Source organism: Neurospora tetrasperma (assembly GCF_000213175.1).
Source record: "Neurospora tetrasperma FGSC 2508 unplaced genomic scaffold NEUTE1scaffold_81, whole genome shotgun sequence".
NCBI classification, from domain to species: domain Eukaryota; kingdom Fungi; phylum Ascomycota; class Sordariomycetes; order Sordariales; family Sordariaceae; genus Neurospora; species Neurospora tetrasperma.
In genome coordinates, this window is record NW_009799179.1 from 6,506,699 (window position 1) to 6,519,928 (window position 13,230).

General features: G+C 51.0%; 5 protein-coding genes across 5 annotated transcripts; 3 read left to right on the forward strand and 2 right to left on the reverse strand.

Annotated features, from left to right (window-relative positions):
• Positions 1 to 567: 567 nt before the first annotated feature.
• Positions 568 to 2,322, forward strand: NEUTE1DRAFT_91800 (uncharacterized protein; the record flags this gene model as incomplete). The annotated part of the gene is made up of 2 exons (XM_009858277.1): positions 568 to 832; positions 899 to 2,322. The coding sequence occupies 2 exons, from the start codon at positions 568 to 570 to the stop codon at positions 2,320 to 2,322; spliced, it is 1,689 nt and encodes a 562-aa protein (XP_009856579.1).
• A 672-nt stretch (positions 2,323 to 2,994) lies between these two features.
• On the reverse strand, positions 2,995 to 4,321 carry NEUTE1DRAFT_114832 (uncharacterized protein; the record flags this gene model as incomplete). The annotated part of the gene is made up of 6 exons (XM_009858278.1): positions 2,995 to 3,010; positions 3,046 to 3,102; positions 3,174 to 3,222; positions 3,290 to 3,390; positions 4,001 to 4,134; positions 4,184 to 4,321. 6 exons carry the CDS (start codon positions 4,319 to 4,321, stop codon positions 2,995 to 2,997), a joined length of 495 nt encoding a protein of 164 aa, XP_009856580.1.
• Positions 4,322 to 4,860: 539 nt separating this feature from the next.
• Positions 4,861 to 5,531, forward strand: NEUTE1DRAFT_73106 (uncharacterized protein; the record flags this gene model as incomplete). The annotated part of the gene is made up of 1 exon (XM_009858279.1): positions 4,861 to 5,531. One exon carries the CDS (start codon positions 4,861 to 4,863, stop codon positions 5,344 to 5,346), a length of 486 nt encoding a protein of 161 aa, XP_009856581.1.
• Positions 5,532 to 6,345: 814 nt separating this feature from the next.
• NEUTE1DRAFT_119014 (uncharacterized protein) lies at positions 6,346 to 6,726 on the forward strand (the record flags this gene model as incomplete). The annotated part of the gene is made up of 1 exon (XM_009858280.1): positions 6,346 to 6,726. One exon carries the CDS (start codon positions 6,429 to 6,431, stop codon positions 6,597 to 6,599), a length of 171 nt encoding a protein of 56 aa, XP_009856582.1.
• A 12-nt stretch (positions 6,727 to 6,738) lies between these two features.
• Positions 6,739 to 7,562, reverse strand: NEUTE1DRAFT_150381 (uncharacterized protein; the record flags this gene model as incomplete). The annotated part of the gene is made up of 2 exons (XM_009858281.1): positions 6,739 to 7,227; positions 7,284 to 7,562. 2 exons carry the CDS (start codon positions 7,548 to 7,550, stop codon positions 6,778 to 6,780), a joined length of 717 nt encoding a protein of 238 aa, XP_009856583.1.
• Positions 7,563 to 13,230: the final 5,668 nt, after the last annotated feature.

Below are 13,230 nucleotides of genomic sequence, written 5' to 3' on the forward strand. Positions count from 1 at the left end.
CAGTCTGTCTAACCCGCGCGCCTGTCCCTCGAAATTTCCACGCGCCAAGCAATCTGCCCCACCAAGAGCATCAATTGACCCCACGCTCTGGACCAGGGCACACAGTTTGGGGTCAAGCCGAACGGCTTTCTGGGGCACAGGCCGAAACAGCGGGGGGCAGGAACGCAACCAATGGGGTGCATTGTGCCTTGCCGTACTGTACGCATGTAGATATGATAGAAGTTGGGGTTCGGTTATCCGCGGGGATTATTCCCGACCAAGCCTTCAAGGTTCTCTCGGCCGAACGTCAGTTGAAGGCTGTAAGCCGTAGCAAGCCACCCCGCTGGATCGATTGAGGACGTTGATTGGGGTAAAGACACCCGTCGTATCCTTTCCTTTGCTAAAGTATTAGACACAGAAAGCGGCAAGTCGCGGTAGAGTTATCGGAAAGTATTGGAGACATGTTTTTACTTTTTTCTGGTCGTGGGCCAGATGTGATCCCTCGAGCTGCGAGATCCCTTCCAGTCTCTTTTCGAAATAAACAAACTCTGCGCTTGGATCTTTCGTTTCAAACGACTTGTCTGCATCATGAAGAACATGTTCTTGCGGCAGAGCTCCCGCGCCGTTGGCCGGCACGAAGTGTCGCGTCTTAGTCGGAGGGGACTGAGCAGGGTTGCGCCGACTGCGACGTCCATCATAACCCCATCTACGACTTCGTCGCCTACTCGCCCTCTTCCCGGAAACTCGAGGTCGTCTGCTCTAGCTCAACAGTTACCCTCTACGAGAAGAGCGTTCCATGCCACGAGAGACCTCCAAGTCATTAAGCCGGTCCTCCTTGCCGATATTGGAGAGGGTACGTCCAGAGCCAGTGGTCCTCGGTCCACCTTCTCCATGACTTCGCGCTAACGGCTTTTGCTAGGAATTGTCGAGTGCGAAGTCATCCAATGGTTCGTCGAGCCTGGCGCCCGAGTCGAGGAGTTCTCGCAGCTGTGTGAAGTCCAGAGTGACAAGGCTTCTGTTGAAATTACCAGTCGCTTTGCCGGTGTAGTCAAAAAACTCTACTACGAAGCGGGCGAAATGGCCAAGGTGGGAAAGCCCTTTGTTGATATCGACATTGAGGCCGGTCCGGAGAGCAAGGAGGTGGAAGCTTTGACTCCGCCTGAGCCTGTTTCGGCCCTGGAAGGACAGCAGGCAATCAAGGGGGAGGCTATCTCGACATCTACACCACAAGCTGTTGCCCCTGAACTTAAACAGTCATTTATCGAGGCACCGTGGGCACGACAAACGCCAACAACACCCTCGCACGCGCCAGTGACGAAGCAGACGGGCAAGCACGCGTCGTTGGCAACTCCAGCTGTTAGGCACTTGGCGAGGGAGCTGAGCGTAGACATCACTCAGATACCTGGGACAGGCAAGGATGGACGGGTGCTCAAGGAGGATGTCTACAAGTTTGTACAAGCTAGGGACTCTGCGCCAACACTCTACCCATCTGCTGCCACGCCAACCTCGCCAGGCGTGACCGCTGCTGCTGCTGCTGCTGCTGCTACCGCCGCGAGCGCGTTCTCATCCCCAGACGCCACGATACCCGGCCCTCAAAAGGAAACTTCGGTGCCTCTTACAAGGACGCAGGAGATGATGTTCAAGTCCATGACCCGGTCACTAACCATCCCACACTTCCTCTATGCTGACGAAGTCGATTTCACCCCCCTAGTCGAGTTGCGCACGCGCCTCAACCGGGTTCTCTCCAAGTCTGGCCTTCCCGAGGGCCAGGTCAGCAAACTGTCTTATCTCCCCTTCATCATCAAGGCCGTTAGCATGGCTCTTTACAAGTACCCCGTCCTCAATGCTCGTGTCGAGCTCGATAGCAACAGCAATGGCAAGCCATCCCTCGTCATGCGCAGCCAGCACAACATTGGTGTCGCAATGGACACACCTTCCGGCTTGCTCGTGCCCGTCATCAAGAACGTCGGAAGCCTCAACATCCTGAGCATTGCCGCCGAGCTGGCCCGCTTACAGTCTCTAGCCGTGGCCGGCAAGCTGTCGCCCCAGGACATGTCTGGGGGTACGATCACCGTCAGCAACATTGGTAGCATCGGAGGCACGTACCTGTCCCCGGTGATAGTAGATCGGGAGGTGGCCATTCTCGGCATCGGTCGCATGCGAACTGTCCCGGCATTCTCGACGGTGCCTGGGGAGGAAGACAAGATTTTGCGAAGACAGATCTGCAACTTCAGTTGGAGTGCTGACCACCGCGTGATTGACGGGGCGACTATGGCTAGGGCGGCGGACGTGGTGAGGACGATTGTTGAGGAGCCTGATGTTATGGTTATGCACCTCAGGTGATGTTATTTGGCATCGGTTGGAGAATATACACTAGTAGAGCTCGCAACCCAGCGTCTCCAGTTACTTTGTCTCTATTTGCTTTTATTATCCGAGTACCCCTTAGCGCATCAATACTATACACTGTACATATTCTTTCATGTAGACAAGTTTTGCTTATGACAATTGAAATTCAAGATTCAAATGCGGGGCGGCCCAGGTACTTTTATGTTCAATTTCCAAGTCCAATCACTATGCGATCTTGTCCAAGATTTGTGTCCAATCTGTCCCGCAAATAGTGTTCGCAACTTCATCAAAGGCACATGATTGCGATGTGTGTTCTAAGTTGGTCGATACCTTTTTGTTTTCGGCGCATCCTCCTTCTCGCATCCGCGCCCAAGTTTAAGCTGAAAACACTCTCCATAACCTGGAGCAAGTGATCGCATGAGGAACTCTTGAACCGTTCCTTCAGCTCGAGTGTTAATTGGGATGTTTCACCCAGAAACATTGCCCCTCATTGTATTTTGTTCTCCTTCTTTATTCTTACTTCTTCATCAGGACAGAAATGTGCGTGAAGGAAACCTGTATCTCCATCGGATTCCTCTTCTCCTCGTACTGTCCATGCCAAGAACGGAGAAGAAAGAATAAGGAGAAGATATTTTAAAAAGATACAATGATAAATGGCCGCCCGCCGGATCAAGCAACCGACAACCTGGAAGATATTACAGCAGACATACTAAGACGTACCAAGAGGTAACATTCTTGTAGTCGCCAAGTACCTCCTGGTACCTAGTGTAATCTAACCTAAAGAGTCACGTACAGAGCTTCAAATTGACAATACTTTAACGCTAAGTATATCCGCCATACCTACAAACGTATGTGTATAGTATAGACGAGCCAAGCCGAAAATCTTGGATGTAGAATCTGTATCGCCTCTAGGTAGTCATACTTCTTTTTTTTTCTTCTTTTTTTTTTTTGTTCCTATACATACCACTTCTTAGGAAGGAACGAAGGAGGGGTAACTCGGTCATCGGCATCTCATTCGTTCCCAGCTCGTTGCTTGGTAATGACTTCTTATTCGGGACATAGTTGCTGTCGAGCCAAGAGATTGGCTAAGCTGTGCGACGCTTTTTTTTTTTTGGCTACGCACTCATTGCAGACTTGCCATCTAGTCAGCCTGAGCGGGAAGTTATGTCCACATTTGGATATGGACGGAGGGACGGAATGGGTTCGGGCGTGGGGTGGTCGTAGTGTGTAGTGATGGTGGGTGAGACAAGTAACAACAAGAAAACATAAGGATGAAATGAATGAATGGAAGGGGTCTGGAGGGGGGTAGCATCATTTGGTCCTGTGTGATAGCAAGGAAACATGCGGGCTTTTTTTTCTTCTCTCATTTCAACAGTGACTTTGAAAGCTTTGGATGAGGCCATCATCGAGTGCGACTGGAGTTCATCGACGAGTTGAAGATTCCCTCGGTTATACTATTCCGATAGCTTACGCGGGGTTCGATCAAGGTATGGAATGGCCAAAAGGGGTGACTGATCTATCCTGAACCATCAAGGCGAAGAGAAAAATATATCTTGCCGACAATGTGAGAATGAGAGAATTTTGTGCAACTCGACCCGCGCTCACATTTTACCCGCAAGCCCTCGAGATCGCTTCTCGTGTCACACAAGCCTCTCGACATTCGCTCTTCTCTTACGATGGCCGGGGCGGTTGTAACTCGCCGGGTTCTTCTCTACGGGTGTTAGCCGCCCAAGTGTGAGCATCAGCAAATTGCCATTGATGAACGGTTCGATATCTTGCTCGTTGTCCGTTGCATCCGGACATCTGGGGCTATTTCAAATACCCCAATCCGAATTATCCAATCGCATACCCTTCTTACTCTCGTTGACGGCTCGGCTGCCCATTCACTGTCTTGCGGCAGAGTCACAAGACTTTCTGCATTTGATCGATATACATAGTAGGCAAGAGCGACGAAGGGCGAAACGAAAGGAAACCTCTTGGCGCCCAGATCAGTCATCACGAAACAGCGAAACAGGTAACCGAATGCTGCCCAAGTGAGGCTGTGCTAACCAGACTTACATGTTCCTGTCCAAAGGCTTTCCCTCAGCCTTTTATTCGCCTGGCTGGCGATCCCGCTGTTGGAAAAGAATGTCATCTTCGGACAACGAAAACGCCAGAAAAGGAGGCAAGAAGGACAGCATAGCCTGGACGGTTTTGCGCAAGGCGGACGGATTTAAATACAAAGTTAGGACATTGGCACGCAAAGCGGATCAAGGGATGAGAAAAACCAACAATAACTCACAGCTCATTCGATCAACTTACCTATTTCCACGTTCCACGCTCCGTTTATCGGTGTATTACTCGACACACAGGGGCCTTGAGAGAGAGCGAGGACAAACATCGAACCACATCTTTTCACCCCTTCCAATTTTTTTTCACCACCAAGATTTCACAAACGAACAAGCGTAGAAGAGCACGAATAGCGTCACCTTTCGGATACACACTTCCAAATACCAAGAGAAGACACGGAAAGGAAAGGGAGACAAGACAAAACAAATGGCACCAATCGCGCTCTCCCCAAGGACGAGTCTCCCCACCTCTCATGACAACCTCAACCTCCACCCCATCACCAAACGAGAGAAGTTCCCAAAAGCCAACATAATAACCCTAGCCGTCCTTCTCACCTTCCTCCTCTCCATTTCCCTCTTCTTCGCCGTCTTTGTACCACGCTGGACACGCAAGAAGAAGCTTAAAGAGCATCAGCAGACGGTACGGGAAATGTTGCAAGCTGAGGAGCGTGCTACTGGGCGCAGAGCACGAGGCTCTAGTAATGTTGGGGCTGCTGCTGGAAGAGGTTTTGGGGCTGGCCAGAGACAGGGCCAGGGCCACGGACAGGGACAAGGAGTAACAGAAGGGGGAACCGGAGGAGGAGGGGGTGAAGCGATTCCCATGGACGACGTGGCGGTGCCGGATGGGAATGGCGGTTGGGTTGAGCCGCCACCGCCGTATGTGGTTGATCCTAAGCCTGCTTATCACCCATAATCATGGGACGGATGTGTGGAAGGTATAGTCACTGCGGTGCTTGGTTAACTGGCTGAGACCAAGGATGAAGCGTTTATAATGGGTTGCCGGATTGTTCGTGGGAATGGCATAGGCTTCTACTGCGATGACTGGCACGGGGAATGAGGAAGAAGTTGACGATCAGCTTCATGTAATATACCTTGTTCTGCAATGTCATGCTGTATCAATGTTCCAATCCAACACGCATCATTTCGGGATTGTATTCATCCAAGGCTTAAACCAAATCCTGCTGCAATGTCGACTGCGAGTGACCGCTTTGGGACCCAGTAGCACAATGTATCAGTCATGAGGCAGCATCCTCGCTTTCTGGGTATGTTCAAGTAGTTACAGTGTGGTTGAAAACAAGGTTAGTTGATCTAAAATGGTAGAAAAATGGGAATAGAGAGTATAAAGATTCATTTTAAAACTGCCTGATAACAATAACTAGATACAATTCATTGCGACGAACTCTAGGGACGATGTGAGGTCGTGATGTGGATGCGCATTAACACATACACAGTATGTCTCTCCAACAATCAGTCCCCAGCGTAGGTAGCACACAAGCAAGCCAGGGGTCTGATCTGCGTTTCCTTGTCAGAATTGACTCCAAAATTGCTTTGTAATTTGACTTGCCTATATTCCACATTGAGTTAATCTGCCTTGAGATGACTTGCCTTGTGTACCACGCTTGTCAGTCCTGGTAGCACGAGTCTTTCGTCTGCCTGTTGCATGCTTCTGCAAATGCGGAACTGTCAACTGTGGAATGATCAAGGCAACGGGCTCGCATGCGGACCGATGCATGAGAGAAGCAGTAGAGGAAACACTGGGAGGCAAACAATACATCCACCGTTCATGAACCAACATTTATGTCTTTTTGTGCTTGTTTACCTCCTTGAACCAAGCCATACCCTTACGGTACTTACTCCTCGCCATCGCTTCCCCAAAAAGATGCATGGGGAACACACCCGTCCCGAAAAATTGCTATTCCTCCGTGATAACAATAGACTAATTGCTCCTGCTTGCTTGTTTGCAAAGCATCCCACCAACGCCAACCGGAAACAAAAATGCAGAGCTTCGGCGAATTGCCATGCTCTGCGTTGCTAGCAAAAGTGACCAAAATCCGCTTCCAGTACGCGAATCTCCCCTGCCCATATCCTTTGACTCCATCCGAAGCAAGTACGCCTGTTGAGAAGAAGAAAAAGAAAAATCAACAAACCAAAAAAGCCATGACCTGAAACAAAACGCCCAAACAGCTTCCAACATGAAAAAGCAAACTCCCAAGATAATGCCATGCCACGGTGGGGCAAACAGGCCGCTCAGGAACCTCGAGGGCTTAGCGCCATATGCAGGTGTTGTGCATCGTATCTCCTTTTCCCCCATTCCTTGGACCCCCGGTGCAGGTCATCGAAGCCGTCATTGCGATTGGTCCTTTTGGATTCCATCAATTGTATGAAGAACCTGGTTCAGGGCATCTGCCATAACCATGTCGGCAGGACGGCTCACGTCAATGCGGATCACGTCCGTCTCGGCAGGCGTTGGTGGCTCGAGAGCCTCAAACTGGCTGTGGACCATGTTGGCGCCCATATAATGGTTTTGGCGAGCGAGGACTCTTTGAAGGAGGATCTCCTCGGACGCATCGAGGTAGATAAAGTGAAGGTGAAGATTCGGGGTGAAGTAGGGGGCCACTCTGATGACATCACGGTACTTGCGCTTCAGCGCAGAGCACGTCAAAACTACGCCGCTATTGCCCTGATCAAGAGTTCGAATTGATGCCTCGCGCAGAGCTGTGAGCCAATCCCAGCGGTCCGCATCGGTAAGGGGGATACCGGCGCTCATCTTTTCGATATTGGCTGGTGGGTGAAACTTTGTGACTTTGTTAGTTGGGATAACACCACAGAGGGAAGGGCATCATGACATACCTCGTCACCCTCAATATAAGGCCAATGTAGAGATTCCGCTAGGTATCTTGCCACGGTACTCTTGCCGCATCCAGCAGGTCCGGTGACTAGCCAGATATGCTGCTCCTCGGGAGCGTGTCGTCCTGTTCCCGACACCGCATCATTGGATGACACTCCATTGGCAGACCCGTTGTTTCCGACTGTCTTAAATGGGGGTCGCGCTGACATGCCGGCGGTCGGTCCAGCGTTCTGCCCGTTCACAGGAATAGGGGTATTGTACGAAAGCATTTTGAGTTATATGTGTTGTTGGGGGTGGTGACCGAGCGCAAGTGATTTGTTATTCGTAATAGTTGAATGGGATCGAATGGGGCGTCGAGTTGGGTATATAAATGCCAGTCAGTGATGGTGTATCGGCACAATGTCGATGCTTCAGGGTTGCAAGCCAACGTCTTTGGAGTTACAGCTTGAAGAGGAATAATGCCATGCTATGCGTTAGATATGACAACTGCAAAAAGCGAAGATCGAGAGATTTCAAGAGACAAAGAGTATCAGCCGGAATGGGGGACGGACAGATGCCGGTGCGTGTGCTTATATACATCTGAGTGCAGCGAGACACAAGAGTGTAAATCCTACACATACCCTGTTGCCATCACCCTCCAAGGTATTCCACCCCGGCTCTATAAAACTGGCCAGGTGACAAGCTGGGCTGGGGTACACTGTATGTACACGATCTGACGCAAATCCTCAACTTCCGCTGGGTGACTAGGGAGGGCCCTCTGGCCTGGGACTGCAAGCGGACAAAGGACTCATCCCACACCCCTCCCCCCCAAAAAACCCAACTCGCGGCTGCAGCAAGTGGAGTCCAACAAGGTACAAGGTTGAGGAAAGACGGTACAAGCGAGTACTTGGAGTACATGTTCCTGTTGTTGCTTGCTTCATCTAACTCGAGGGCCGCTTGGCAGGTTGAAAAGGTTCACTAAGAGAATCATCCTATTGGTTCTCTAGCTGACAATATTAGTGACTGCGCGAACTTGCTACCAAGCCATGGCGGCGACACTCCCCAAGAGTATGGAAGGGTGTGAGTCTAGGGTACTTGTCTTGTAGCTGGAGGTCTCCAACGACATGTAAGTGTACACTACAGTACCTCGCGTGCTCATCTGGAATTTTGGGCGCAGGCTCTGTTGGAAAAAAGCGTGGGGATCAAATTGGTGGATGTGTTGTGGGGAAGAATGCAAGATGGCCGACTTCTAGAAGCAACACAACATTTTTTCGCTGCTTCTATTCTGGCCCATAGTAATTTTGCAGGCTGGGATACCGATGCCGGCGTCAAACATTCTTGCACTCAAACGTTTGATCTTGACGCTTTCCACACTTGATGCTTCGGATCATCTTGACGGTGCAAAATCCTTGTACGGGGCATTACAAATTTCTCTGTTGTCATCTCCCAGTGTGTAAAGATAGGTAGCTCTGGGGAAAGACGTGGTGGTTGCCTCTGCTCGTGAGGTGCCGACTGCGTGCCAACACTTCCCGAACTCTCGGAGCTTACAGTCAGTTCCAACTCTCTACTGTGTACACTATGGACATGGACATCGTGGGATTTTGGGAACGAAACCCGGGGCTTCGGCTGGCGGCTCCAGGGCAGCCAACCACTGGAGGACAGGCACGTTGGCAAACTGGGCATCAAGCAACCTGCCCGCCGCCCTGGAATCAGACATGGCTACCTGCCAAGCGTCAATCAGCGGGGTGATCCATGAAACAAGCCCCAAACACGCGGAATTCTGTCGAACTCGGCAATCCATGCTCCCTCCCGAGCGGGAATCGGAACCAAGCAAAATACATGCCCTGGACGGGCCGGCATGGCGGAGCCTGGAGCTTGAGGACATGTTGGTCTCACGATTTGATGCCCTATGCTTGCAGTGCGCCCGGAAAGGGGTTTTGGTGTTGTTGGTGTACAGACTCTAGAATGCTCACGGCGGGACAGGATCGGACGTGCCGGAGTGCTGTCGGTGACGGGGCCCAGTGGTTTAGGAAGCTGATAAAGTGGATGGATCATGGCGAGACGATGGGGATGATCATCATCTGTCGTCGAAACGTTAGAGACCCGCAACGTCACAGGTAACCTGTTCGATCCAGCGGCCATGCCGTGCTATTTTTTTCTAAATTTTTTTTTCCAATGTTTTGTAATGTTTCAATGATGAGGATTGATGGTGCGTCGCATGAACCTCATCTGGAAGAGATTGCAGCCTTGTAACACGGGCAATAACCACCATGAGAGGGTGGGCCAGCGGCAAGAAAGAGAGCAAAAAATCTTATGCAACGAATTCAAAGTGCAAAAGCACGATCGGACCAGCTGACCAAGGGAAAGGGGGGGAGTGGGGGATGGAAGGAGGTACCTTCTTACGCTACTGTACTATGGTTTGGAGCGAAGGTAAAAAACTCCCCTGCATCAAGTACTTTTCTGCACAGACAATATGCGTATTGTACTTACCCCACCTCATCAAACTTGCCCATCATATGTACACACCAACACGAAGTACCCGACTGCGTAGTGCGTACATACCCGCGCTGATGGATACGCTGCTGGCGTGGAGGTCCAGTGCTTGCAGGACAACTGGGGTACGCTTTGGAAAATCCCTCCACGTTGTTACCGTAGCGTGGGGGGCAGCATTTGCGAGCAGGGCGAGATTCGGTCGACGAAAGTTGGGGGTTCACGCATAAGCGAGAGCCGATGACATTGGCCAGTGGACTCTGTTTCACGGCCATTTGGAAATGGTGACACAGGGCAAAACGAATTGCCTGGCCTCAAGAAAAAGGGGGGGAAACGTCATGATGGTGTGCGTCAATGTTAAAAAGTCGAACGTCGTTGTCCACTTGAATTCACTTAATGTTGACCTTCGTGTGGTTTTCCAAAGACAACTTGTGTGGGAATGACTTATTGGAGGCGGGGACCTTGGTGGTGATCATACATTCGCATAATACCTCATCATGGACTTTTTTATGGTGGTTTTCCCTTTGGGGGTTCTGATCCTACGCAGTAGGTGGCTTGTTGTGGCTCATGTTTAAGGTCGGGGAACATGCCCAGAAATTCCGTCCCTTGCGCAAACATGGGATACGGGTAGGAACCGTCTGAAATGTATCAAACGAACCCGGCAGCTCCGGTTACATCATGGCTCGGCGGCGGACCAATCGTTTTCTCATTTACTTTTGCCGACCTCTGGCTTCGTTCAGAGCTTCCTTTTTCTCTGTTTGCTGAGTTGCCTCTCCGACTTCACCGAACAAATGCCACTGCAGCACGAGAAAAAAGGAAAATCGAACCATCAAGGTCCATTCGGAATCACACTTCACCATCCATCAAACAACAATGCGCAGTCACCATGAACAGCGGTCAGTGGTTGGCAAAGTGCAGCAGGAGAAACGGCTTCAACGATCCGTATCCCAGATACTATGAATATCCCTTGGTGCTATTTCTCTTCGCCCTCGTGACGTGACAATGATTTACCGCATCCCTGTCCACACTGCTTAATTTTGATGACGGCCCCAAAACAAGGCTGTGGAACTCGTCTGGTTTTCTCTTACTTTGGACTCCGCCTTCAGCTTCAACAAAGACCGGAAGGCACTCGGGGCCCGGTGCGCTTCCGTCCTTGTGTATCTTACCCCTGAGGGTCATTTCAAAAGTCTAACAACGTACCGCAAGGGTCTTGATCTGTCACCAAAAGGGAACAGAATAAAGTATTCGATATGCCCCTCAAATTTTAGCGCTGCTAACTTTGCTAGAGCGGATTTCCGTCAAACTCTACTCGGGATCATGATCCACTTGGGTTTCAGTGTACATGCAGTGTAGCCAAGAGTGGCGCCCGACTCCGAGCAGCTTCCCAAGATCCAGGCTGCTGCTAGTGAACAGCTAGTGAAAAGCAGGATGCCCGGAAGCCCATGTTAGTCTCCCCGACAGGAGCAAACAACGGCCACGAGTGCTGGAGATGGCATCGAGCCAACAAGTCAGTATCTACACCGCGGCTATCTCTTTTGTTGACAAGAATCTGGCCCCGCCTTGTTCAAGGTTTCGAAACTGGGCATAACAGATGCTCTCCACATTGTATTGGCCGTTGACTACTTTTGTGCCGCGGAGCTGGAAACCCGAAAGCGATCTCTCTCCCGGTCAATGTACTATGTATGTAGTAGCATTGGCCAGACTGGGGTGCCGTGCTCGCTAGGTAGCAACTACGCTCATAGGCTTCCGTTTTTGTGTCCCGATACTGATCAGTGTTTGAAGCATGCTGGCGATTTTGGAATTTCACTGTTGCGAGCCTCAAAAAAACCGCCGACAGTACCACGCTGCACAAGTAACACAAACACATGCCAAGATGAACGCAATGTTTTCCCAAGCAGTCATGCGGGGGACGAAGGATTGGCTGAAAATGCCTTGGATTTTCACTCTCCACTCATGGTAGCATTTTGACCCTAAGAGTTAGTGCCCGAGATCTGGACATGTCTGAAGATGATGCGGTTGCTCAATGGTCACGCGGCTTTTTGGTCTGGAGCCGCTTGCTACACTGCGCCGTAGTGCAGGAGTGTGCAACGATAGAGGAGCACGTGGGGTTGTCAGTGTTACTAACCAAGCAGTAGACTCACCTCCCTTGTAAGATTCACTCAACACAGGCTCAACTATGGCGTCGTTCGTGATATCGGATAGCCATGGACGTACAGCGTGCCCGCTACAGAGACTCAGCACTGATGCCTTGCTCACCACATTTTCTCAAGAGGCACAGATGTAACCCGATGCTTAAAGACAGCAATTTCAGCAGCATCAGAGAGCAAGTTCTGAAATTTGCCGCGTAGCGAGTTTCGCGTAATTTGCCCTTTTCGATATCTCCTGCTTGCCAGCCGCCTATATCACGATCTCCCAACTGTGGACGTCGCGGCGACTCGCGAACACTGGAAAAGACAGCTCATGCTTCTCAAAGCGTATGAGGATGGTCGCGCTAAGGTTTTCGAGTTTTCAGCAGTCCAGCCGCGAGCTTAAACGTTGAGCCCGGGGCCGGGCGCCGGGTGGGAACTGTTGTTTCTGCAGACATGGGATTGGATGGTGATACCCCCTCTGCAGAGCTGAAGACACACACCTAGCCTTCATCAAGATCGGACACTCTCGGCGGCTGATGTGAGGCTCGACGGAAGCCTGTCCGGAAGAAATTGTTGGAATTTTTCCCCAAAAAGCACGACATTGAAGGTTTCCGCAGTTTCAGGCAAAGCCCAGCGACCCGTCCCGTTCCGGAATTCCGCTTGTAAGCTGTAAGTAACACTTTGTACCTGACGTGGGTTTTTTTGGTCTTGTCACGCCGCTGCCGAGAGGATAAGACTGCGTTTGAAGGCACAGAAGATCCTTCCTCTCCGAGACCCTCTTCAGTGATGCGAGAACGGTGATCGACGTTGAGGTTTTCCACTTCCTTCGAAACATCTGCCCATCTGCCCCTCCAGTCCCGCAGAATTTTTCTTGGGAGTCACGGAATGTTGCCGTGTTGTACTCACACGCTAAATTTTTTGTAGTGCAGTGTACAGCCTGCGTGGGGGTCATCGTTTCTTGAGGTTCTTTGGGATCCCGCCCTTGCTGACGCTGTGGGACTTCAGGTTGCATCTGAAGCTCTATAAAATCCAATCCCAATCCAACATCAACTGGGCAAGAGGATGGGTTGTTGGCTCGTTGCCTCCGTCTAGTTCGGAGCGCCGCAGACGGTCGCGGAGTGATCCGGCACGTCATGTCCCAGGTTGTGTCAGTTGTCAGCATATGCCCTGTGGCTGGTGAAGAAGTGAAAGTACGGAAGCACAGAAGAGGCTGGAACCTGATGTTCTCACTCGCTGCTTCGGCTCTCTTTACCCCGCTCTAACAGAAAGTCAGTTGCCTACTTGCACTAGTCGCACAGTGTGGGGGAGAGACGGCCAGCCAGTTGGAAAGTCGGCTCGTAACGGTTCAGGC